Raw genomic sequence first — 27,954 nt, 5'->3', positions numbered from 1 at the left:
AACCGGACACATGAGGACATGCACCAGCAGGACAGGTGAGCGCTCTGCTGCAGGCCGGGGGGAGCTCAGATGGGGAGGGGGGGCGGGACACCTGGGTGGCCAGGCAGGCGCTCCACCGATTATCAATTTAATGCTAAAAATCAATTAAAAATCCGTGTACAGTGTGTGGGCAGCCAATACATCCCTCTGATCAGATTCTGTGGTTGATCAATCACTCATGAGTGCCTGAGTTATTTTATAAATAGTATGAGAGTAAAAGTCATTAAATCATAAATGGTCATTCGATTTTGCCCCCTTAGTAGTTTGTACATTGAACACTTACAGAGCTGCTGTCCCGATCCTTTGGTGACGCCAGAAGTTCTGAATCCGGTAAGGTGTCAAATGGTGACATGTTCTCATCGTCGCCATTGTCCAATATCTCTGTCAGAGCCGTGAGGAGGGACAACTCACTGCCCTCGTCATAGTGGCCCTTGCTCTGCAAAGAGAAACAATTTACAGATGTAAGAGACTGGAGGTAGCACCGCCCCCTCCACCACACAAGCAAGCACCGCCCCCTCCACCACACAAGCAAGCACCGCCCCCTCCACCACACAAGCAAGCACCGCCCCTCCACCACACAAGCAAGCACCGCCCCTCCACCACACAAGCAAGCACCACCCCCTCCACAAGTAAGCACCGCCCCACAGACCCCCTCCTTGACAAAACGCAGACGACTAATAGCATTTTTCTGTTAGGAAACCAATAGAATGAAGGTCTCTACACAATTTTTTGCAAAACAATGATTCAATGTGTAGAACAGAATCCAGCGGGTCACATTACTCTGCGGGAAGCTATAGGGGGGCATCAGGGAGAAGAGAGCAGCAGCCATACCTCAGTGTGTGGGCCGGTGTCATCGATGATGGAAATGATGGAGTGGTCCAGGTACCCCTGAAAGGTGCCCAGTAATTCTGAGTCCAGGGAGGACAAGGCGAGGTCTGACAGGCCATCACTGGACTCCTGCTCCTCCAGGATGCCGCACTGTAAGGAAGAAACAGATGTGAGTGACAATGCTGGGAGCTCAACTAAGACGCAAGAGACAAAGCAGAAACATTAGCAGATAATACATAACTCCCAACGTCACTCAGAGAGTCCATGCTGCCAGTGGTGACCAACACTAACCTAAGGAAACACCACAAATCTGAGCCACTGGCGCTGGAACTCTACTAAAGACACAAGCGACTGAAAGCGTAAACATTAGTAGATAATACATGAATTCCACCAAATCACTGCTTAGAGCGCCCGGGCTGCCAGTGGTGACCAACACTAACCCAAGGAAACAACACAAATCTGAATGACTGATGCTGTGGAACTCTAGTAGTGTTGCAGTATTCATACACTCGTGTCTCTAGTGACACGAGCGTATGAATACCGGAGCTCTACTAGAGACACGAGCGTATGAATACCGGAGCTCTACTAGAGACACGAGCGTATGAATACCGGAGCTCTGCTAGAGACACGAGCGTATGAATACCGGAGCTCTACTAGAGACACGAGCGTACGAATACCGGAGCTCTACTAGAGACACGAGCGTATGAATACCGGAGCTCTACTAGAGACACGAGCGTATGAATACCGGAGCTCTACTAGAGACACGAGCGTACGAATACCGGAGCTCTACTAGAGACACGAGCGTATGAATACCGGAGCTCTACTAGAGACACGAGCGTATGAATACCGGAGCTCTACTAGAGACACGAGCGTATGAATACCGGAGCTCTACTAGAGACACGAGCGTATGAATACCGGAGCTCTACTAGAGACACGAGCGTATGAATACCGGAGCTCTACTAGAGACACGAGCGTATGAATACCGGAGCTCTACTAGAGACACGAGCGTATGAATACCGGAGCTCTACTAGAGACACGAGCGTATGAATACCGGAGCTCTACTAGAGACACGAGCGTATGAATACTGGAGCTCTACTACAGACACGAGCGTACGAATACTGGAGCTCTACTACAGACACGAGCGTACGAATACCGGAGCTCTACTAGAGACACGAGCGTATGAATACTGGAGCTCTACTACAGACACGAGCGTACGAATACCGGAGCTCTACTAGAGACACAAGCGTATGAATACCGGAGCTCTACTAGAGACACGAGCGTATGAATACCGGAGCTCTACTAGAGACACGAGCGTATGAATACCGGAGCTCTACTAGAGATGAGCGTATGAATACTGGAGCTCTACTAGAGACACAAGCGTATGAATACTGGAACTCTACTAGAGACGAGCGTATGAATACTGGAGCTCTACTAGAGACACGAGCGTATGAATACTGGAGCTCTACTAGAGACACAAGCGTATGAATACTGGAGACTAGAGACACGAGCGTATGAATACTGGAGCTCTAGTAGAGACACGAGCGTATGAATACTGGAGACTAGAGACGAGCGTATGAATACTGGAACTCTACTAGAGATGAGCGCAAGAATACTGGAGACTAGAGACACGAGCGTATGAATACTGGACATAGCAAGGAAATGAGCAGCGCTACTTAAAAACAGACTAGTGCCTACCTGCAAAAGAGTGCAAGCCCCACTTGTGGGGTCGGATACACACAGAGCATACACATGACCTGTCTACCACTGGAGGATGTTGGTTTCCATTAACAGCTTGCATGCAACCTATTAAGTACTCGTCCCTCCCACTGCGAAGAAGTCAATCCTCCATGGGAGGGGCCTAACACTAACTAAATCCTAACCTATGTATATGCATAGCCTGGGTGCGGCTAATCAAATAAAATTGAAAATTGCGCAAAAGGTGGATCAGCGCAACACCAGGCCGCCTCAGAATGGCCTCCATCAGAGATGCGCTGAGCCCCCCCAGGGGCACCTTGAACCCAAACAGAAGCTCTGCATATACACCAAAAAGAGGTTCCTGGGGGGGCTCAGCGCATCTCTGATGGAGGTCATTCTGAGGCGGCCTGGTGTTGCGCTGATCCACCTTTTGCACAATATGAATACTAGAGACACAAGCGTATGAATACTGGAACTCTACTAGAGATGAGCGTAAGAATACTGGAACTCTACTAGGGACAAGCGTATGAATACTGGAACTCTACTAGAGATGAGCGTATGAATACTGGAACTCTACTAGAGACACGAGCGTATGAATACTGGAACTCTACTAGAGATGAGCGTAAGAATACTGGAACTCTACTAGGGACAAGCGTATGAATACTGGAACTCTACTAGAGATGAGCGTATGAATACTGGAACTCTACTAGAGACACGAGCGTATGAATACTGGGAACTCTACTAGAGACATGAGCGTATGAATACGGGAACTTTACTTAAAGCTCCATCTACACCATGGGACATTGAAGCGATCCGGCGGCTCAATTAGCCGCCGGATCGCCTCTTCTGCGTGCCCCCCGCGTCCCCGCTCACCGCGCGTGCGCCGCATTCGATTCCCCGCTCGTCCCCGCTTATCTCCCGCACGATTCCCTGCCATTGCCCCCTCGCGGGGATCGAGCAGGGAATCGGCGGTGCGAAGATCCGTCCTGCCGGATCTTATCAATCGAGCCGCATCAGCGGCTCGATTGATAAGGAGCATCGCGGCCGCATCTACACGTGTAGATGCGGCTTAAGATACGGGTGTATGAGAGCATAAACATTAGCAGATATTACATAGATCCCGCAGACGTCACCCCTCAGAGACCCCCGGGCTGCCAGTGGTGACAAGGAAACAGAGAAATGTATGTTGTGAGGGACACTGACAGATGAGGGGCTAGGATACTTACTATGGAGTCACTATTTCATCTGAGATTTGTGTACATCATGTGACGCAGAGCAACCAATGACAGCGTGGGAAAATTCCACCAGTGTTTTCTTTTACAAAGTAGCCCGATAGGTCAGGTCAAAACAGCAAAGGTCACTTTAGCTAATCCCTTAAAAGTACACCAGAAGTGATTGTGATATGGAGGCTGACATGTTTATTCCCTTTTAAACATTGCAGATTGCCTGGCTGTCCTGCTGATCCTCTGTCTCTAATACATTGAGCCATAGCCCCTGAACAAGCATGCAGCAGATCAGGTGCTCTGAGTGAAGTATGACTGGATTAGCTGCATGCTTGCTTCCGGTGTGTGATTCAGGCACTACTGCAGCCAGAGAGATCGGTGCAACTGGTACTGTTTAACAGGAAATAAATATGGCAGCCTCCCTATACCTCTTGTTGCAGGTGTCCCTTTAATGACTAGCTGGGGATCGTTTTCTTGCAAGCTTGTGAAACTTGACATATACGCCGGTGTTCATACAGAGATCAGAGGGATGTCAGCCCAGACAGGTAAAACTGGAAAATCCACAGAAACTCTAAAATCCCCTCAGCCAATAAAAAGATAAAGAGCTCTCTCTCCAGAACAGCCGCCAGTGGCCAGCCATGCCACTCAGCAGCGGGGAACAGAGACCATTTAAATAGGCCACACACTTATCGATTTTTCAGTTCAACTCCTGGGAGTGGCCACACACTTATCGATTTTTCTGGCAGATTCCATCATTCTGATCGTATATTTGCCAGAAATCTATTTCCCCAGCATGTCCTGCAGAAAACCGAGTGAAAGGGACATCTCCGTCCATCGGTGGCTGGCCAGGAGCGGCCGACAATTGGCGATCTATAGTTCCCAAAATTGAACGCCGTTCACCCGAGCACTCCGTTCAACGCAGGATGGCCCCGGCCTGCACGGTCTATAGTATCAGATGGAAATAGGCCAGAAGTGTGGTTGGGCAGCCATGTTGCAGTACTGATCTCTATGATCAAATCTGCCAGGGAAAATCTACAAGTGTATGGCCACCTTAAAGGAGAACAAACTTAAAGAGTCTGAAGCGAGAATAGATCTCGCTTCAGACCTCATAGCTAGCAGGGGCATGTGTGCCCCTGCTAAAACGCCGCTATCGCGCGGCTTAACGGGGGTCCCTGTCCCCCCAAATCCCCTCCGTAATGCGGGGGAGCGCTTCTGCATTAGGGCAGAGCTAACCGCCGCAGCCCTGCCCCACGCGCGTCTGTCAGACGCGTATCTCCGCCTCTCCCCCTCCCCTCAGTCTTCCTTCACTGAGAGGGGCGGGGGAGAGGCGGCGATGCGCGTCTTATAGACACGACTGGAGGCAGGGCTGCGGCCGTGAGCCCTGCCTCCAGGAAGAGAAAATCAGCGACCAAGTCTGCGACCAACTTTTGCGGGGGGGGTGGGTTGGGGGTGAAGGGACCCCCGTTAAGCCGCGGGATAGCGGCGTTTTAGCAGGGGCACACATGCCCCTGCTATATATGAGAGCTGAAGCGAGATTTAGTCTCGCTTCAGTGTCTCTAATATTGAAGCTGCCATATTAATTTTCTTTTAAAGTGGACCTGAACCCAGAACTCCCTTCTGCTCTAAAAGATCAGCAACAGCATAATAACCTTTAAACAAAAACATTTCATCGTTACAGCCAATACAAATCTTGCTATAAATCTGCAGTTTGTCTGCTTTCATGGAAGCAGATATATTGGTAACATCCTGTGCTTTCAAAGGAGCTTATCTGCCATGGCAGACAGACGAGAGATCAAATTACACTTGTGTTTAGTCACAGATGATTTGGGGGGGGGGGGGGGGGAGATTAGACAGGCTAAACTCTAAATACATACAGGATGCGTTTCTTTGTTTTTCTCCTGTCCTGTGCAAAGTTCAGGTCCACTTAAAACCAGTTGCCTGGCTGCCCTGCTGATCCTCTGCCTCTAATACTGTCAGCCGAAGCCCCTGAACAAGCATGCAGCAGATCAGGTGTTTCTGGAATTATTGGCAGATTTGATAAGATTAGCTGCATGCTTGTTTCTGGTGTGATTCAGACACTACAGCAGCCAAAGAGCTCAGCAGGACTGCCAGGCAACTGGTATTGTTTAACAGGAAATATGGCAGCCTCCATATCCCTCTCGTTACAGTTCTTTATACTTCAGCACAACAAAGCCCGTCAGGCCAGCATCTGATGCATTTCACAAGTCGCTGGATCTGCTGCATCAGTCATCTATACTGAGGAAAGTTTTCAGCTTTCACAGTGAACTAACTTTTCTCTTTTGAAATAACCCCCCCCCCCCCCTCCCCCAGAGGGATTGCTGGAGGCCGCTCTGTGCTGCTATACAGATGGTAATGAGAGCGGCTGGTCGGGTGCCCCCTTTGTGGAATGGGGGCTCAGGGGGGCCGCAGGTTATCCAGCAGCTCTGGAGATAGACTCTGGGAGACACCTGGCTGCAGTGAGCTGTTACTGCTCAGGCCTCAGATCAGCCTCACTACCACAATGGCCCCTGCATGCCTAGCCCCCTGCAGAGCCCCCCAGGATATGAGCTGTCCATGCTAATCCCCCCTCCCCCATTGTTTTGCAATGACATGCTGCAGAATGAGCTGGAACTTCCCCCACGTGGCAAACAGTGACCTGCAGTTATCAAGAAGCTTCATGTCTGATCACTTCTGATCATTTTCTCTGAGTCACAGCGACAGATGAGCCTTGTGTCACTAATAAAACCTGAGGTCACCGCAAACCCAATACAGGACTCATCACCCTATAGGAAGACTACATCACTATTTCATATCTACCGACCTCGGGCAGGAAATCTCTACAAAGGATTGGGGAAATGTATTGTGACTCTTATCCTAACAAAATCACTCTGAGGACAGTCAGTGACATGACTATGTACTCTGTAATGTGCTGCAGAAGATGTCAGTGCTATATAAATACATAATAATAATATGGTAGGACATTACACTATGACTATGGTAGGATTAGACTGTGAGATCCCCTGAGGACAGTCAGTGACATGACTATGTACTCTGTAATGTGCTGCAGAAGATGTCAGTGCTATACAAATACATAATAATATGGTAGTACATTAGACTATGACTATGGTAGGATTAGGGTGTGAGCTCCTCTGAGGACAGTCAGTGACATGACTATGTGCTCTGTACAGTGCTGCAGGAGATGTCAGTGCTATATAAATACATAATATGGGAGGACATTAGACTATGATAGGATTAGAGAGTGTGAGCTCCTCTGAGGACAGTTAGTGACATGCACACTGTTGTGGGGTAATCAGTACACGCTGCAGACAGTGATCAGACAGGCAGGACAGATGGAGAGCTGGCAGTCAGGCAGGGAGGGGAGCCGATGTAATGTCTGATTGCGCTGCCCGGAAGCTCCCTTCCACACTGAGTAGCACGCATGCGCAGTGTGAAGTTAATTATGCTGCTGGAGGTAAAATAGTAAATATCTTCACTTGCACATCTCTTACACTCACCAAATTTTCAGGGTAGGGAGGGAACCCCCCGAACGACCTCTATACCAAATTGCAGCCCCCGAGACCCACTGGTTCTGGAGATAGATTACAGAAACCTATCTCGGGAACCAGCAGGTCTCGGGGGCTGCAATTTGGCATCGAGGTCGTTCGGGGGGTTCCCTCCCTACCCTGAAAATTTGGGGAGTGTAAGAGGTGTGGGAGCGGAGATATTTAGTATTTTACCTCCAGCAGCATCATTCTATAGGAACTGTGGCCGCACAGTCTTCTACCGCGCATGCGGGCAGCGCAAATCCACAGGCAGCGTAATCAGACACAACACCGGCATGTAACACGTGGCTATCCCTCTCTGCCTCCTCCTGCACGCCACAAATCCAAACACCATATGGAAGGAGCAGCTCCCGGCACACACTGCCAGCCCTGCGGAGGAACTGGAAATATAAACTGCTTCCCGGGTCACAGAGTGTGGCTGTCTAATCCTCGCTATGACATCACTGCATGGAAAGTGCTGATTGTAACAGGGAGAGAGCGTGTCAGCTTCCACCATACAGAAACCTCACACAGGCAGCCACTAAACTTACTCAACAGACAAAGTCAGAGGAAAGGATGAGAGGAGCAGCAATAGAGGGATACAGATCTCAGCTCGTGTTATCCTGGAGGGTCTGCTGTACCGGCAGGCTGAGCGGTCTCTGTTCAGACTGCCAAACAAAATAAAACTGACATCACCAGGGAATCCCTATCCACTCCACGGGACTGTCACATGGGCACTCTACAGGCTACACAGACCCTTATCTACTACCCCCCCCCCCCCCCTTATCAGCAAGCTTTGCAGCTGTGTGCGCTCTGCCTGCTCTCTCTCTCTCACCAGCACTAGGCAGACCATACAATCTTGCTTGTTTAATTGTACCACCATTGTTAGGTAATAGAGTACAAGAGCTTATCAACACAATCTTTTCAAAGAATTTTCATAGATCACATGACTCCGCCTCCCTCTGCTGCAGACATACTTTGTGCCCAGCACTGCAGGTACAGCACTAGAGTAGTTCACACACTGATCACAAAAAAAGTTATTCATTCAAGAGAATCGCATCCCAAATGGTGCCAGAATGCTGCATGCAACGCGTTGGACGATTTAGGCAAATCCCAATCACTGCAATGAGAATGAACCAAACAAAGGGACACATTTGTCACAGCTGATACACTCCCCAGAAGCACCCCTGTGTGAACCAGGCCATCGTCCTGTCACATCACCGCGCAGCACGGAATACAGCAATCCACCCTAATCAGGGGGCTTCAATCAAAAATGATTATCAAGCAGGAGATGAAAGAAATGCACTGGGCAGGGTGTGGGGAGGATTAATTCTGAGCAGAGAAGTGCTGGGGAAGAAATCACATAACTACCCTGAACTGTAGATGCAGCAAAAACCATAAACAGTTAATCTCTCAGCAGCAAAGGGAGGAGGTGGGAGGTGTCAGGTGGTGTGCGTTGTGCTGGGGAAACTGCATCCACTCAGCTGGAACCTGAAATCACTCCCGGATCACATGAGCAACTTTCCCAAAGGTAACTGCTGCATCAAAAATGAAGGTTGTGAGAGCAACTGACTGTGGCTTATGTGGGAATATCACAATAGCTGGGAACAGGAAGTGACATCACAGCTACACAAGGCACGGTGACATCACAACTGCTGGGTCTGAGTTAAATGAGGCATGGTGGGTGTGGCTTAACAGTAATCTCTCATATGTCATGGATAAGTGACAGTCAGGGGAGGAGCTATAAGGCAGGTGGGTGTGGCAAGCAGCAGTCCAGTTATGTGATATATATGTATAATGCAGAATAATTGCTTTCCATGCATCTGGAAATATTTACACCACACTGAGCACGCCTGGGTACAGGGAATGAGAGGCAAGTAACTTTCAGTTGATGCAAGATTATGCAAATTTATGGAGCTTGAAAATGGACCCTTCTATTGCATAATCCTGCATCTGATTGAAGATCCCTACTTGTGTTTGGTACGCAGCAGCTGCAGCACTGAGAATGATCCGCACATCACTGTCAGAGCATTGAGCAGCAGAAGACTCCTATATGATGGAACCCGGAGGAATGACAGGGGAATCACTGCTGGAGTATTGAGCAGCAGAAGACTCCTATATGATGGAACCCGGAGGAGTGACAGGAGAATCACTGCCGGGGTATTGAGCAGCAGAAGACTCCTATATGATGGAACCCGGAGGAGTGACTGGAGAATCACTGCCGGAGTATTGAGCAGCAGAAGACTCCTATATGATGGAACCCGGAGGAGTGACAGGAGAATCACTGCCGGAGTATTGAGCAGCAGAAGACTCCTATATGATGGAACCCAGAGGAGTGACAGGAGAATCACTGCCGGAGTATTGAGCAGCAGAAGACTCCTATATGATGGAACCCGGAGGAATGACAGGAGAATCACTGCCGGGGTATTGAGCAGCAGAAGACTCCTATATGATGGAACCCGGAGGAGTGACAGGAGAATAACTGCCGGAGTATTGAGCAGCAGAAGACTCCCATATGATGGAACCCGGAGGAATGACAGGAGAATCACTGCCGGGGTATTGAGCAGCAGAAGACTCCTATATGATGGAACCCGGAGGAGTGACGGGAGAATCACTGCCGGAGCATTGAGCAGCAGAGGACTCCTATATGATGGAACCCGGAGGAGTGACAGGAGAATCACTGCCGGAGTATTGAGCAGCAGAAGACTCCTATATGATGGAACCCGGAGGAGTGACAGGAGAATCACTGCCGGGGTATTGAGCAGCAGAAGACTCCTATATGATGGAACCCAGAGGAGTGACAGGAGAATCACTGCCGGGGTATTGAGCAGCAGAAGACTCCTATATGATGGAACCCGGAGGAGTGACAGGAGAATCACTGCCGGAGTATTGAGCAGCAGAAGACTCCTATATGATGGAACCCGGAGGAGTGACAGGAGAATCACTGCCGGGGTATTGAGCAGCAGAAGACTCCCATATGATGGAACCCGGAGGAATGACGGGAGAATCACTGCCGGAGTATTGAGCAGCAGAAGACTCCTATATGATGGAACCCGGAGGAATGACAGGAGAATCACTGCCGGAGTATTGAGCAGCAGAAGACTCCTATATGATGGAACCCGGAGGAGTGACAGGAGAATCACTGCCGGAGTATTGAGCAGCAGAAGACTCCTATATGATGGAACCCGGAGGAGTGACGGGAGAATCACTGCCGGGGTATTGAGCAGCAGAAGACTCCTATATGATGGAACCCGGAGGAGTGACAGGAGAATCACTGCCGGAGTATTGAGCAGCAGAAGACTCCTATATGATGGAACCCGGAGGAGTACCAGGAGAATCACTGCCGGAGTATTGAGCAGCAGAAGACTCCTATATGATGGAACCCGGAGGAGTGACAGGAGAATCACTGCCGGAGTATTGAGCAGGAGAAGACTCCTAAATGATGGAACCCGGAGGAATGACAGGAGAATCACTGCCGGAGTATTGAGCAGCAGAAGACTCCTATATGATGGAACCCGGAGGAGTGACAGGAGAATCACTGCCGGGGTATTGAGCAGCAGAAGACTCCCATATGATGGAACCCGGAGGAGTGACAGGAGAACCACTGCCGGGGTATTGAGCAGCAGAAGACTCCTATATGATGGAACCCGGAGGAGTGACAGGAGAATCACTGCCGGGGTATTGAGCAGCAGAAGACTCCTATATGATGGAACCCGGAGGAGTGACAGGAGAATCACTGCCGGAGTATTGAGCAGCAGAAGACTCCTATATGATGGAACCCAGAGGAGTGACAGGAGAATCACTGCCGGGGTATTGAGCAGCAGAAGACTCCTATATGATGGAACCCGGAGGAGTACCAGGAGAATCACTGCCGGAGTATTGAGCAGCAGAAGACTCCTATATGATGGAACCCGGAGGAGTGACGGGAGAATCACTGCCAGAGTATTGAGCAGCAGAAGACTCCTATATGATGGAACCCGGAGGAGTGACAGGAGAATCACTGCCGGAGTATTGAGCAGCAGAAGACTCCTATATGATGGAACCCGGAGGAGTGACAGGAGAATCACTGCCGGAGTATTGAGCAGCAGAAGACTCCTATATGATGGAACCCGGAGGAGTACCAGGAGAATCACTGCCGGAGTATTGAGCAGCAGAAGACTCCTATATGATGGAACCCGGAGGAATGACAGGAATAATATCACTGCCAGAGTATTGAGCAGCAGAAGACTCCTATATGATGGAACCTGGAGAAGTGACAGGAGAATCACTGCCGGAGTATTGAGCAGCAGAAGACTCCTATATGATGGAACCCGGAGGAGTGACAGGAGAATCACTGCCGGGGTATTGAGCAGCAGAAGACTCCTATATGATGGAACCTGGAGGAATGACGGGAGAATCACTGCCGGGGTATTGAGCAGCAGAAGACTCCTATATGATGGAACCCGGAGGAGTGACAGGAGAATCACTGCCGGAGTATTGAGCAGCAGAAGACTCCTATATGATGGAACCCGGAGGAGTGACAGGAGAATCACTGCCGGGGTATTGAGCAGCAGAAGACTCCTATATGATGGAACCCGGAGGAGTGACAGGAGAACCACTGCCGGAGTATTGAGCAGCAGAAGACTCCTATATGATGGAACCCGGAGGAGTGACAGGAGAATCACTGCCGGGGTATTGAGCAGCAGAAGACTCCTATATGATGGAACCCGGAGGAGTGACAGGAGAATCACTGCCGGGGTATTGAGCAGCAGAAGACTCCTATATGATGGAACCCGGAGGAGTGAAAGGAGAATCACTGCCGGAGTATTGAGCAGGAGAAGACTCCTATATGATGGAACCCGGAGGAGTGACAGGAGAATCACTGCCGGGGTATTGAGCAGCAGAAGACTCCTATATGATGGAACCCGGAGGAGTGACAGGAGAACCACTGCCGGGGTATTGAGCAGCAGAAGACTCCTATATGATGGAACCCGGAGGAGTGACAGGAGAATCACTGCCGGAGTATTGAGCAGCAGAAGACTCCTATATGATGGAACCTGGAGGAATGACGGGAGAATCACTGCCGGAGTATTGAGCAGCAGAAGACTCCTATATGATGGAACCTGGAGGAATGACGGGAGAATCACTGCCGGAGTATTGAGCAGCAGAAGACTCCTATATGATGGAACCCTGGAGGAGTGACGGGAGAATCACTGCCGGAGTATTGAGCAGCAGAAGACTCCTATATGATGGAACCCGGAGGAGTGACAGGAGAATCACTGCCGGGGTATTGAGCAGCAGAAGACTCCTATATGATGGAACCCGGAGGAGTGACAGGAGAATCACTGCCGGGGTATTGAGCAGCAGAAGACTCCTATATGATGGAACCCGGAGGAATGACAGGAGAATCACTGCCGGGGTATTGAGCAGCAGAAGACTCCTATATGATGGAACCCGGAGGAGTGACAGGAGAATCACTGCCGGGGTATTGAGCAGCAGAAGACTCCTATATGATGGAACCCGGAGGAATGACAGGAGAATCACTGCCGGAGTATTGAGCAGCAGAAGACTCCTATATGATGGAACCCGGAGGAGTGACGGGAGAATCACTGCCGGGGTATTGAGCAGCAGAAGACTCCTATATGATGGAACCCGGAGGAGTGACAGGAGAATCACTGCCGGAGTATTGAGCAGCAGAAGACTCCTATATGATGGAACCCGGAGGAATGACAGGAGAATCACTGCCGGGGTATTGAGCAGCAGAAGACTCCCATATGATGGAACCCGGAGGAGTGACAGGAGAATCACTGCCGGAGTATTGAGCAGCAGAAGACTCCTATATGATGGAACCCGGAGGAGTGACAGGAGAATCACTGCCGGAGTATTGAGCAGCAGAAGACTCCCATATGATGGAACCTGGAGGAGTGACGGGAGAATCACTGCCAGAGTATTGTGCAGCAGAAGACTCCTATATGATGGAACCCGGAGGAGTGACAGGAGAATCACTGCCGGGGTATTGAGCAGCAGAAGACTCCTATATGATGGAACCCGGAGGAGTGACAGGAGAATCACTGCCAGAGTATTGAGCAGCAGAAGACTCCTATATGATGGAACCCGGAGGAGTGACAGGAGAATCACTGCCAGAGTATTGTGCAGCAGAAGACTCCTATATGATGGAACCCAGAGGAGTGACAGGAGAATCACTGCCGGGGTATTGAGCAGCAGAGGACTCCTATATGATGGAACCCTGAGGAGTGACAGGAGAATCACTGCCGGAGTATTGAGCAGCAGAAGACTCCTATATGATGGAACCCGGAGGAGTGACAGGAGAATCACTGCCGGAGTATTGAGCAGCAGAAGACTCCCATATGATGGAACCCGGAGGAGTGACGGGAGAATCACTGCCGGAGTATTGAGCAGCAGAAGACTCCTATATGATGGAACCCGGAGGAGTGACAGGAGAATCACTGCCGGAGTATTGAGCAGCAGAAGACTCCTATATGATGGAACCCGGAGGAATGACAGGAGAATCACTGCTGGAGTATTGAGCAGCAGAAGACTCCTATATGATGGAACCCGGAGGAGTGACAGGAGAATCACTGCCGGAGTATTGAGCAGCAGAAGACTCCTATATGATGGAACCCGGAGGAGTGACAGGAGAATCACTGCCGGAGTATTGAGCAGCAGAAGACTCCCATATGATGGAACCCGGAGGAGTGACAGGAGAATCACTGCCGGAGTATTGAGCAGCAGAAGACTCCCATATGATGGAACCCGGAGGAGTGACAGGAGAATCACTGCCGGAGTATTGAGCAGCAGAAGACTCCTATATGATGGAACCCGGAGGAATGACAGGAGAATCACTGCCGGAGTATTGAGCAGCAGAAGACTCCTATATGATGGAACCCGGAGGAGTGACAGGAGAATCACTGCCGGAGTATTGAGCAGCAGAAGACTCCTATATGATGGAACCCGGAGGAGTGACAGGAGAATCACTGCCGGAGTATTGAGCAGCAGAAGACTCCCATATGATGGAACCCGGAGGAGTGACAGGAGAATCACTGCCGGAGTATTGAGCAGCAGAAGACTCCTATATGATGGAACCCGGAGGAGTGACAGGAGAATCACTGCCGGAGTATTGAGCAGCAGAAGACTCCTATATGATGGAACCCGGAGGAATGACAGGAGAATCACTGCTGGAGTATTGAGCAGCAGAAGACTCCCATATGATGGAACCCGGAGGAGTGACAGGAGAACCACTGCCGGAGTATTGAGCAGCAGAAGACTCCTATATGATGGAACCCGGAGGAGTGACGGGAGAATCACTGCCGGAGTATTGAGCAGCAGAAGACTCCTATATGATGGAACCCGGAGGAGTGACGGGAGAATCACTGCCGGAGTATTGAGCAGCAGAAGACTCCTATATGATGGAACCCGGAGGAATGACAGGAGAATCACTGCTGGAGTATTGAGCAGCAGAAGACTCCCATATGATGGAACCCGGAGGAGTGACAGGAGAATCACTGCCGGAGTATTGAGCAGCAGAAGACTCCTATATGATGGAACCCAGAGGAGTGACGGGAGAATCACTGCCGGAGTATTGAGCAGCAGAAGACTCCTATATGATGGAACCTGGAGGACTGACAGGAGAATCACTGCCGGAGTATTGAGCAGCAGAAGACTCCTATATGACGGAACCCGGAGGAGTGACAGGAGAATCACTGCCGGAGTATTGAGCAGCAGAAGACTCCTATATGATGGAACCCGGAGGAGTGACAGGAGAATCACTGCCGGGGTATTGAGCAGCAGAAGACTCCTATATGATGGAACCTGGAGGAGTGACAGGAGAATCACTGCCGGAGTATTGAGCAGCAGAAGACTCCTATATGATGGAGCCCGGAGGAATGACAGGAGAATCACTGCCGGGGTATTGAGCAGCAGAAGACTCCTATATGATGGAACCCAGAGGAATGACAGGAGAATCACTGCCGGGGTATTGAGCAGCAGAAGACTCCTATATGATGGAACCCGGAGGAGTGACAGGAGAATCACTGCCGGAGCATTGAGCAGCAGAGGACTCCTATATGATGGAACCCGGAGGAGACAGGAGAATCACTGCCGGGGTATTGAGCAGCAGAAGACTCCTATATGATGGAACCTGGAGGAGTGACAGGAGAATCACTGCCGGAGTATTGAGCAGCAGAAGACTCCTATATGATGGAGCCCGGAGGAATGACAGGAGAATCACTGCCGGGGTATTGAGCAGCAGAAGACTCCTATATGATGGAACCCAGAGGAATGACAGGAGAATCACTGCCGGGGTATTGAGCAGCAGAAGACTCCTATATGATGGAACCCGGAGGAGTGACAGGAGAATCACTGCCGGAGTATTGAGCAGCAGAAGACTCCTATATGATGGAACCCGGAGGAGACAGGAGAATCACTGCCGGGGTATTGAGCAGCAGAAGACTCCTATATGATGGAACCCGGAGGAGTGACAGGAGAATCACTGCCGGAGCATTGAGCAGCAGAAGACTCCTATATGATGGAACCCGGAGGAGTGACAGGAGAATCACTGCCGGGGTATTGAGCAGCAGAAGACTCCTATATGATGGAACCCGGAGGAGTGACAGGAGAATCACTGCCGGAGTATTGAGCAGCAGAAGACTCCTATATGATGGAACCCGGAGGAGACAGGAGAATCACTGCCGGGGTATTGAGCAGCAGAAGACTCCTATATGATGGAACCTGGAGGAGTGACAGGAGAATCACTGCCGGAGTATTGAGCAGCAGAAGACTCCCATATGATGGAACCCGGAGGAGTGACGGGAGAATCACTGCCGGAGTATTGAGCAGCAGAAGACTCCTATATGATGGAACCCCGAGGAGTGACAGGAGAATCACTGCCGGAGTATTGAGCAGCAGAAGACTCCTATATGATGGAACCCGGAGGAGTGACAGGAGAATCACTGCCGGAGTATTGAGCAGCAGAAGACTCCTATATGATGGAACCTGGAGGAATGACGGGAGAATCACTGCCGGAGTATTGAGCAGCAGAAGACTCCTATATGATGGAACCCGGAGGAGTGACAGGAGAATCACTCCCGGAGTATTGAGCAGCAGAAGACTCCTATATGATGGAACCCGGAGGAGTGACAGGAGAATCACTGCCGGAGTATTGAGCAGCAGAAGACTCCTATATGATGGAACCTGGAGGAGTGACGGGAGAATCACTGCCGGAGTATTGAGCAGCAGAAGACTCCTATATGACGGAACCCGGAGGAGACAGGAGAATCACTGCCGGAGTATTGAGCAGCAGAAGACTCCTATATGATGGAACCCGGAGGAGTGACTGGAGAATCACTGCCGGAGTATTGAGCAGCAGAAGACTCCTATATGATGGAACCCGGAGGAGTGACAGGAGAATCACTGCCGGGGTATTGAGCAGCAGAAGACTCCTATATGATGGAACCCGGAGGAGTGACAGGAGAATCACTGCCGGGGTATTGAGCAGCAGAAGACTCCTATATGATGGAACCCGGAGGAGTGACTGGAGAATCACTGCCGGAGTATTGAGCAGCAGAAGACTCCTATATGATGGAACCCGGAGGAGTGACTGGAGAATCACTGCCGGAGTATTGAGCAGCAGAAGACTCCTATATGATGGAACCCGGAGGAGTGACAGGAGAATCACTGCCGGGGTATTGAGCAGCAGAAGACTCCTATATGATGGAACCCGGAGGAGTGACAGGAGAATCACTGCCGGAGTATTGAGCAGCAGAAGACTCCTATATGATGGAACCCGGAGGAGTGACAGGAGAATCACTGCCGGAGTATTGAGCAGCAGAGGACTCCTATATGATGGAACCCGGAGGAGTGACAGGAGAATCACTGCCGGGGTATTGAGCAGCAGAAGACTCCCATATGATGGAACCCGGAGGAATGACGGGAGAATCACTGCCGGGGTATTGAGCAGCAGAAGACTCCTATATGATGGAACCCGGAGGAGTGACAGGAGAATCACTGCCGGAGTATTGAGCAGCAGAAGACTCCTATATGATGGAACCCGGAGGAGTGACAGGAGAATCACTGCCGGAGTATTGAGCAGCAGAAGACTCCTATATGATGGAACCCGGAGGAGTGACAGGAGAATCACTGCCGGAGTATTGAGCAGCAGAAGACTCCTATATGATGGAACCCGGAGGAGTGACAGGAGAATCACTGCCGGGGTATTGAGCAGCAGAAGACTCCTATATGATGGAACCCGGAGGAGTGACAGGAGAATCACTGCCGGAGTATTGAGCAGCAGAAGACTCCTATATGATGGAACCCGGAGGAGTGACAGGAGAATCACTGCCGGAGTATTGAGCAGCAGAAGACTCCTATATGATGGAACCCGGAGGAGTGACGGGAGAATCACTGCCGGGGTATTGAGCAGCAGAAGACTCCTATATGATGGAACCCGGAGGAGTGACGGGAGAATCACTGCCGGAGTATTGAGCAGCAGAAGACTCCTATATGATGGAACCCGGAGGAATGACGGGAGAATCACTGCCGGGGTATTGAGCAGCAGAAGACTCCTATATGATGGAACCCGGAGGAGTGACAGGAGAATCACTGCCGGAGTATTGAGCAGCAGAAGACTCCTATATGATGGAACCCGGAGGAGTGACAGGAGAATCACTGCTGGAGTATTGAGCAGCAGAAGACTCCTATATGATGGAACCCCGAGGAGTGACAGGAGAATCACTGCCGGAGTATTGAGCAGCAGAAGACTCCTATATGATGGAACCCGGAGGAATGACAGGAATAATATCACTGCCAGAGTATTGAGCAGCAGAAGACTCCTATATGATGGAACCCTGGAGGACTGACAGGAGAATCACTGCCGGGGTATTGAGCAGCAGAAGACTCCTATATGATGGAACCCTGGAGGACTGACAGGAGAATCACTGCCGGAGTATTGAGCAGCAGAAGACTCCTATATGATGGAACCCGGAGGAGTGACAGGAGAATCACTGCCGGGGTATTGAGCAGCAGAAGACTCCTATATGATGGAACCCGGAGGAGTGACAGGAGAATCACTGCCGGAGTATTGAGCAGCAGAAGACTCCTATATGATGGAACCCGGAGGAGTGACAGGAGAATCACTGCCGGAGTATTGAGCAGCAGAAGACTCCTATATGATGGAACCCGGAGGAGTGACAGGAGAATCACTGCCGGAGTATTGAGCAGCAGAAGACTCCTATATGATGGAACCCGGAGGACTGACTGGAGAATCACTGCCGGAGTATTGAGCAGCAGAAGACTCCTATATGATGGAACCCGGAGGAGTGACTGGAGAATCACTGCCGGAGTATTGAGCAGCAGAAGACTCCTATATGATGGAACCCGGAGGAGTACCAGGAGAATCACTGCCGGGGTATTGAGCAGCAGAAGACTCCTATATGATGGAACCCGGAGGAGTGACAGGAGAATCACTGCCGGGGTATTGAGCAGCAGAAGACTCCTATATGATGGAACCCGGAGGAGTGACAGGAGAATCACTGCCGGAGTATTGAGCAGCAGAAGACTCCTATATGATGGAACCTGGAGGAGTGACAGGAGAATCACTGCCAGAGTATTGAGCAGCAGAAGACTCCTATATGATGGAACCCGGAGGAGTGACAGGAGAATCACTGCCGGAGTATTGAGCAGCAGAAGACTCCTATATGATGGAACCCGGAGGAATGACAGGAATAATATCACTGCCAGAGTATTGAGCAGCAGAAGACTCCTATATGATGGAACCCTGGAGGACTGACAGGAGAATCACTGCCGGGGTATTGAGCAGCAGAAGACTCCTATATGATGGAACCCTGGAGGACTGACAGGAGAATCACTGCCGGAGTATTGAGCAGCAGAAGACTCCTATATGATGGAACCCGGAGGAGTGACAGGAGAATCACTGCCGGGGTATTGAGCAGCAGAAGACTCCTATATGATGGAACCTGGAGAAGTGACAGGAGAATCACTGCCGGGGTATTGAGCAGCAGAAGACTCCTATATGATGGAACCCAGAGGAGTGACAGGAGAATCACTGCCGGAGTATTGAGCAGCAGAAGACTCCTATATGATGGAACCCGGAGGAATGACAGGAGAATCACTGCCGGAGTATTGAGCAGCAGAAGACTCCCATATGATGGAACCCGGAGGAGTGACAGGAGAATCACTGCCGGGGTATTGAGCAGCAGAAGACTCCTATATGATGGAACCCGGAGGAATGACAGGAGAATCACTGCTGGAGTATTGAGCAGCAGAAGACTCCCATATGATGGAACCCGGAGGAGTGACAGGAGAACCACTGCCGGAGTATTGAGCAGCAGAAGACTCCTATATGATGGAACCCGGAGGAGTGACGGGAGAATCACTGCCGGAGTATTGAGCAGCAGAAGACTCCTATATGATGGAACCCGGAGGAGTGACGGGAGAATCACTGCCGGAGTATTGAGCAGCAGAAGACTCCTATATGATGGAACCCGGAGGAATGACAGGAGAATCACTGCTGGAGTATTGAGCAGCAGAAGACTCCCATATGATGGAACCCGGAGGAGTGACAGGAGAATCACTGCCGGAGTATTGAGCAGCAGAAGACTCCTATATGATGGAACCCAGAGGAGTGACGGGAGAATCACTGCCGGAGTATTGAGCAGCAGAAGACTCCTATATGATGGAACCTGGAGGACTGACAGGAGAATCACTGCCGGAGTATTGAGCAGCAGAAGACTCCTATATGACGGAACCCGGAGGAGTGACAGGAGAATCACTGCCGGAGTATTGAGCAGCAGAAGACTCCTATATGATGGAACCCGGAGGAGTGACAGGAGAATCACTGCCGGGGTATTGAGCAGCAGAAGACTCCTATATGATGGAACCTGGAGGAGTGACAGGAGAATCACTGCCGGAGTATTGAGCAGCAGAAGACTCCTATATGATGGAGCCCGGAGGAATGACAGGAGAATCACTGCCGGGGTATTGAGCAGCAGAAGACTCCTATATGATGGAACCCAGAGGAATGACAGGAGAATCACTGCCGGGGTATTGAGCAGCAGAAGACTCCTATATGATGGAACCCGGAGGAGTGACAGGAGAATCACTGCCGGAGCATTGAGCAGCAGAGGACTCCTATATGATGGAACCCGGAGGAGACAGGAGAATCACTGCCGGGGTATTGAGCAGCAGAAGACTCCTATATGATGGAACCTGGAGGAGTGACAGGAGAATCACTGCCGGAGTATTGAGCAGCAGAAGACTCCTATATGATGGAGCCCGGAGGAATGACAGGAGAATCACTGCCGGGGTATTGAGCAGCAGAAGACTCCTATATGATGGAACCCAGAGGAATGACAGGAGAATCACTGCCGGGGTATTGAGCAGCAGAAGACTCCTATATGATGGAACCCGGAGGAGTGACAGGAGAATCACTGCCGGAGTATTGAGCAGCAGAAGACTCCTATATGATGGAACCCGGAGGAGACAGGAGAATCACTGCCGGGGTATTGAGCAGCAGAAGACTCCTATATGATGGAACCCGGAGGAGTGACAGGAGAATCACTGCCGGAGCATTGAGCAGCAGAAGACTCCTATATGATGGAACCCGGAGGAGTGACAGGAGAATCACTGCCGGGGTATTGAGCAGCAGAAGACTCCTATATGATGGAACCCGGAGGAGTGACAGGAGAATCACTGCCGGAGTATTGAGCAGCAGAAGACTCCTATATGATGGAACCCGGAGGAGACAGGAGAATCACTGCCGGGGTATTGAGCAGCAGAAGACTCCTATATGATGGAACCTGGAGGAGTGACAGGAGAATCACTGCCGGAGTATTGAGCAGCAGAAGACTCCCATATGATGGAACCCGGAGGAGTGACGGGAGAATCACTGCCGGAGTATTGAGCAGCAGAAGACTCCTATATGATGGAACCCCGAGGAGTGACAGGAGAATCACTGCCGGAGTATTGAGCAGCAGAAGACTCCTATATGATGGAACCCGGAGGAGTGACAGGAGAATCACTGCCGGAGTATTGAGCAGCAGAAGACTCCTATATGATGGAACCTGGAGGAATGACGGGAGAATCACTGCCGGAGTATTGAGCAGCAGAAGACTCCTATATGATGGAACCCGGAGGAGTGACTGGAGAATCACTGCCGGAGTATTGAGCAGCAGAAGACTCCTATATGATGGAACCCGGAGGAGTGACTGGAGAATCACTGCCGGAGTATTGAGCAGCAGAAGACTCCTATATGATGGAACCCGGAGGAGTGACAGGAGAATCACTGCCGGGGTATTGAGCAGCAGAAGACTCCTATATGATGGAACCCGGAGGAGTGACAGGAGAATCACTGCCGGGGTATTGAGCAGCAGAAGACTCCTATATGATGGAACCCGGAGGAGTGACTGGAGAATCACTGCCGGAGTATTGAGCAGCAGAAGACTCCTATATGATGGAACCCGGAGGAGTGACTGGAGAATCACTGCCGGAGTATTGAGCAGCAGAAGACTCCTATATGATGGAACCCGGAGGAGTGACAGGAGAATCACTGCCGGGGTATTGAGCAGCAGAAGACTCCTATATGATGGAACCCGGAGGAGTGACAGGAGAATCACTGCCGGAGTATTGAGCAGCAGAAGACTCCTATATGATGGAACCCGGAGGAGTGACAGGAGAATCACTGCCGGAGTATTGAGCAGCAGAGGACTCCTATATGATGGAACCCGGAGGAGTGACAGGAGAATCACTGCCGGGGTATTGAGCAGCAGAAGACTCCCATATGATGGAACCCGGAGGAATGACGGGAGAATCACTGCCGGGGTATTGAGCAGCAGAAGACTCCTATATGATGGAACCCGGAGGAGTGACAGGAGAATCACTGCCGGAGTATTGAGCAGCAGAAGACTCCTATATGATGGAACCCGGAGGAGTGACAGGAGAATCACTGCCGGAGTATTGAGCAGCAGAAGACTCCTATATGATGGAACCCGGAGGAGTGACAGGAGAATCACTGCCGGAGTATTGAGCAGCAGAAGACTCCTATATGATGGAACCCGGAGGAGTGACAGGAGAATCACTGCCGGGGTATTGAGCAGCAGAAGACTCCTATATGATGGAACCCGGAGGAGTGACAGGAGAATCACTGCCGGAGTATTGAGCAGCAGAAGACTCCTATATGATGGAACCCGGAGGAGTGACAGGAGAATCACTGCCGGAGTATTGAGCAGCAGAAGACTCCTATATGATGGAACCCGGAGGAGTGACGGGAGAATCACTGCCGGGGTATTGAGCAGCAGAAGACTCCTATATGATGGAACCCGGAGGAGTGACGGGAGAATCACTGCCGGAGTATTGAGCAGCAGAAGACTCCTATATGATGGAACCCGGAGGAATGACGGGAGAATCACTGCCGGGGTATTGAGCAGCAGAAGACTCCTATATGATGGAACCCGGAGGAGTGACAGGAGAATCACTGCCGGAGTATTGAGCAGCAGAAGACTCCTATATGATGGAACCCGGAGGAGTGACAGGAGAATCACTGCTGGAGTATTGAGCAGCAGAAGACTCCTATATGATGGAACCCCGAGGAGTGACAGGAGAATCACTGCCGGAGTATTGAGCAGCAGAAGACTCCTATATGATGGAACCCGGAGGAATGACAGGAATAATATCACTGCCAGAGTATTGAGCAGCAGAAGACTCCTATATGATGGAACCCTGGAGGACTGACAGGAGAATCACTGCCGGGGTATTGAGCAGCAGAAGACTCCTATATGATGGAACCCTGGAGGACTGACAGGAGAATCACTGCCGGAGTATTGAGCAGCAGAAGACTCCTATATGATGGAACCCGGAGGAGTGACAGGAGAATCACTGCCGGGGTATTGAGCAGCAGAAGACTCCTATATGATGGAACCCGGAGGAGTGACAGGAGAATCACTGCCGGAGTATTGAGCAGCAGAAGACTCCTATATGATGGAACCCGGAGGAGTGACAGGAGAATCACTGCCGGAGTATTGAGCAGCAGAAGACTCCTATATGATGGAACCCGGAGGAGTGACAGGAGAATCACTGCCGGAGTATTGAGCAGCAGAAGACTCCTATATGATGGAACCCGGAGGAATGACAGGAATAATATCACTGCCAGAGTATTGAGCAGCAGAAGACTCCTATATGATGGAACCCGGAGGAGTGACAGGAGAATCACTGCCGGAGTATTGAGCAGCAGAAGACTCCTATATGATGGAACCCGGAGGAATGACAGGAATAATATCACTGCCAGAGTATTGAGCAGCAGAAGACTCCTATATGATGGAACCCTGGAGGACTGACAGGAGAATCACTGCCGGGGTATTGAGCAGCAGAAGACTCCTATATGATGGAACCCTGGAGGACTGACAGGAGAATCACTGCCGGAGTATTGAGCAGCAGAAGACTCCTATATGATGGAACCCGGAGGAGTGACAGGAGAATCACTGCCGGGGTATTGAGCAGCAGAAGACTCCTATATGATGGAACCTGGAGAAGTGACAGGAGAATCACTGCCGGGGTATTGAGCAGCAGAAGACTCCTATATGATGGAACCCAGAGGAGTGACGGGAGAATCACTGCCGGAGTATTGAGCAGCAGAAGACTCCTATATGATGGAACCCGGAGGAGTGACGGGAGAATCACTGCCGGAGTATTGAGCAGCAGAAGACTCCTATATGATGGAACCCTGGAGGACTGACAGGAGAATCACTGCCGGAGTATTGAGCAGCAGAAGACTCCTATATGATGGAACCCGGAGGAATGACAGGAATAATATCACTGCCAGAGTATTGAGCAGCAGAAGACTCCTATATGATGGAACCCTGGAGGACTGACAGGAGAATCACTGCCGGGGTATTGAGCAGCAGAAGACTCCTATATGATGGAACCCTGGAGGACTGACAGGAGAATCACTGCCGGAGTATTGAGCAGCAGAAGACTCCTATATGATGGAACCCGGAGGAATGACAGGAATAATATCACTGCCAGAGTATTGAGCAGCAGAAGACTCCTATATGATGGAACCCTGGAGGACTGACAGGAGAATCACTGCCGGGGTATTGAGCAGCAGAAGACTCCTATATGATGGAACCCTGGAGGACTGACAGGAGAATCACTGCCGGAGTATTGAGCAGCAGAAGACTCCTATATGATGGAACCCGGAGGAGTGACAGGAGAATCACTGCCGGGGTATTGAGCAGCAGAAGACTCCTATATGATGGAACCTGGAGAAGTGACAGGAGAATCACTGCCGGGGTATTGAGCAGCAGAAGACTCCTATATGATGGAACCCAGAGGAGTGACGGGAGAATCACTGCCGGAGTATTGAGCAGCAGAAGACTCCTATATGATGGAACCCGGAGGAGTGACGGGAGAATCACTGCCGGAGTATTGAGCAGCAGAAGACTCCTATATGATGGAACCCGGAGGAGTGACAGGAGAATCACTGCCGGAGTATTGAGCAGCAGAAGACTCCTATATGATGGAACCCGGAGGAGTGACAGGAGAATCACTGCCGGGGTATTGAGCAGCAGAAGACTCCTATATGATGGAACCCGGAGGAGTGACAGGAGAATCACTGCCGGAGTATTGAGCAGCAGAAGACTCCTATATGATGGAACCCGGAGGAGTGACAGGAGAATCACTGCCGGGGTATTGAGCAGCAGAAGACTCCTATATGATGGAACCCGGAGGAGTGACAGGAGAATCACTGCCGGGGTATTGAGCAGCAGAAGACTCCTATATGATGGAACCCGGAGGAGTGACGGGAGAATCACTGCCGGAGTATTGAGCAGCAGAAGACTCCTATATGATGGAACCCGGAGGAGTGACAGGAGAATCACTGCCGGGGTATTGAGCAGCAGAAGACTCCTATATGATGGAACCCGGAGGAATGACGGGAGAATCACTGCCGGGGTATTGAGCAGCAGAAGACTCCTATATGATGGAACCCGGAGGAGTGACGGGAGAATCACTGCCGGAGTATTGAGCAGCAGAAGACTCCTATATGATGGAACCCGGAGGAATGACGGGAGAATCACTGCCGGGGTATTGAGCAGCAGAAGACTCCTATATGATGGAACCCGGAGGAGTGACAGGAGAATCACTGCCGGAGTATTGAGCAGCAGAAGACTCCTATATGATGGAACCCGGAGGAGTGACAGGAGAATCACTGCTGGAGTATTGAGCAGCAGAAGACTCCTATATGATGGAACCCGGAGGAGTGACGTGAGAATCACTGCCGGGATATTGAGCAGCAGAAGACTCCTATATGATGGAACCCCGAGGAGTGACAGGAGAATCACTGCCGGAGTATTGAGCAGCAGAAGACTCCTATATGATGGAACCCCGAGGAGTGACAGGAGAATCACTGCCGGGGTATTGAGCAGCAGAAGACTCCCATGTGACAGAAATCAAACAGTAACCAGCAATAGCAGAGCTAGCAGTGTGCACAGAACTGGCAGCCTGGGGGTCCGCAGCACAAACCCACCATGTATTGGAATGTATATAACATATAGCAGTGTTCTCCACAGAATTTTTTTTATTTCCATCCGGGTGGCATGAGAAAGTAGCCGGGTGGGGAGAGATGAGAGAATGCTGGGCTGGCGCTTCTATGCATAACTCTGCTTACAGCAGAGGAGGAGGTAAGCCGATGACAGCCGGGTGCTCACCAAAACTAGCCGGGTGGAGCACCCAGCTAAAAGCCTGGAGAGAACCTCCGTATAGCAGATGGGGGCTATCCCTCCCCCCCCCCCATGTATTGCCAGGCACAGGGTATAGCAGGCAATGCCCATGTGCTGGAATGTATACATTAGTTAACAACAAGTGGGTGCTGGTGTCAGCAGTCTCCCTCCATGTGCTGAAATGCACAGTGGGATACATTAGTGTGTATATAGCAGTGTACATCCATGTTTCAGGGTGTATGGGAGGTCCAGCATGTGTAGCAGTAGTCTCCCCCCACGTGCTGCAAAGTATAGACTAGCAGTGGTGAGCAGCGGTGTGCAGCAGTCTCCCTCCATGTTCTGCAATGCATAGCAGCCCCACATGTATACCAGTATGGAGCAGCAGCAGTCTCCCTCCATGTGCTGCAATGTATGGAGCAGCAGCAGTCTCCCTCCATGTGCTGCAATGTATGGAGCAGCAGTGTGGCTGATAGAACATGTGGCAGCAGCAGTGGGATGCATATAGTGTATATGGCACAGCAGCAGCAGTCTCCCTCCCATGTGCCTGGATGAATATAGTGTATGGAGCAGCAGTGTGGATAATAGAGCATGTGGCAGCAGCATTACCAGTAGTCTCCCCCCCATGTGCTGCAATGCATAGTGTGGTACATACATGAGTGCATTTTGGGGCATATATGGCAGTGCATGGAGCAGCAGCCCCCCATGTGTAGCAGAGCAGCAGTATGGAGCAGCAGCAGTCTCCCCCCATGTGCTGCAATGTATGAAGCAGCAGTGTGGATGACCATGTGGCAGCAGTGTTGTCAGCAGCCGCCTCCCTCCCTTGTCTGGATGCATATAGTGTATGGAACAGCAGTCTCCCTCCATGTGCTGCAATGTATGGAGCAGGATTCTCCCTCCATGTCCTGCAATGTATGGAGCAGGATTCTCCCTCCATGTCCTGCAATGTATGGAGCAGGAGTCTCCCTCCATGTGCTGCAATGTGTGGAGCAGCAGTGTGGCTGACAGAACATGTGGCAGCAGCAGGGAGATGCATATAGTGTATGGAGCAGCAGGTCTCCCCCCATGTGTTGGAATGTATGGAGCAGCATGTGGCAGCAGCAGTCTCCCTCCATGTGCTGCACTGTGTGGCTGATAGAGCACGTGGCAGCGGTATTCTCAGTATCGGGAGTCTCCCTCCACGTGCTGCAGCGCCCTCCCCGCCAGGCACAGGCAGCCGGTACCGGGCGGGGCTCGGCCTGCTCCTCCGGCATCCACGTGTCCCCGGCAGCCCCCCTCTCCCGGCCCGCACAGCGCCCCCTCCCGGCAGCCCCCCCTCTCCCCACCCGCCCGGCTTACCTGCAGGGCTCCCCCGGCATAGCACAGCTCCATCCCCCCGCCGGTGCACGGCTCCTCTCCCGCTCCCCACCGCGCCGCCATCTTCCCGCACACCAATGCCGGCTCTCCCGCAACACGTGGTGCTGCCGCATGGGAGGGGGCGGAGCCAGCGCGGGGAGCCGCGCCATCTTACTGGGGGCAGGAAGTGCGCCCCGAGCACACGCCCACTGCCCTCCCTTCCAGCGATGCAGCATCTCTCACAGATGCTCCGCCCCGCCAGCGATGCAGACTCTCACAAAGGCTCCGCCCCCGCACCATATCATTACCAGCGGCTCCACCCCCTGCCCGCTAGCGCTGCAGTCTCTCACAGAGGCTCCGCCCCCCTCCGTCACATATTATTACCAGCGGCTCTTCCCCCCGCCCTCCTGCCAATACCGCGTCACTCTCAGCGGCTCCTCCTCCCTCAGCTGTGACCAGAAAGGTCTCTGCTTATTTTTTATGATTTCTATTATTAATTATTATTATTTCTACTATTAATTATTATTTGCTTGCAATGATTTCTATTGAAACATCATCTAAAAAAAAACC

The 27,954-nt window shown here is 51.2% G+C and overlaps 1 protein-coding gene across 1 annotated transcript in view; it reads right to left on the bottom strand.

The window, feature by feature from the left end:
- The window catches only part of PPRC1 (PPARG related coactivator 1), a 62,153-nt gene extending 34,660 nt beyond the window's left edge, over positions 1-27,493 (bottom strand). Inside the window, exons 1-3 of the mRNA XM_068258371.1 lie at positions 27,388-27,493; positions 871-1,017; positions 323-475 (exon numbers count right to left, since the gene is read on the bottom strand). Of these exons, the coding sequence (XP_068114472.1) occupies positions 323-475; positions 871-1,017; positions 27,388-27,468 (381 nt within the window). The 5' untranslated portion in view covers positions 27,469-27,493. The remainder of the gene's footprint in view (positions 1-322; positions 476-870; positions 1,018-27,387) is intronic.
- Positions 27,494-27,954: the final 461 nt, after the last annotated feature.

The sequence above is a fragment of the Hyperolius riggenbachi genome, chromosome 10 (genome assembly GCF_040937935.1).
Source record: "Hyperolius riggenbachi isolate aHypRig1 chromosome 10, aHypRig1.pri, whole genome shotgun sequence".
In the NCBI taxonomy this organism is placed as follows: Eukaryota; Metazoa; Chordata; class Amphibia; order Anura; family Hyperoliidae; genus Hyperolius; species Hyperolius riggenbachi.
Note: the sequence above shows the minus strand (reverse complement) of the source record. Positions and strands in the feature narration are given on the sequence as shown.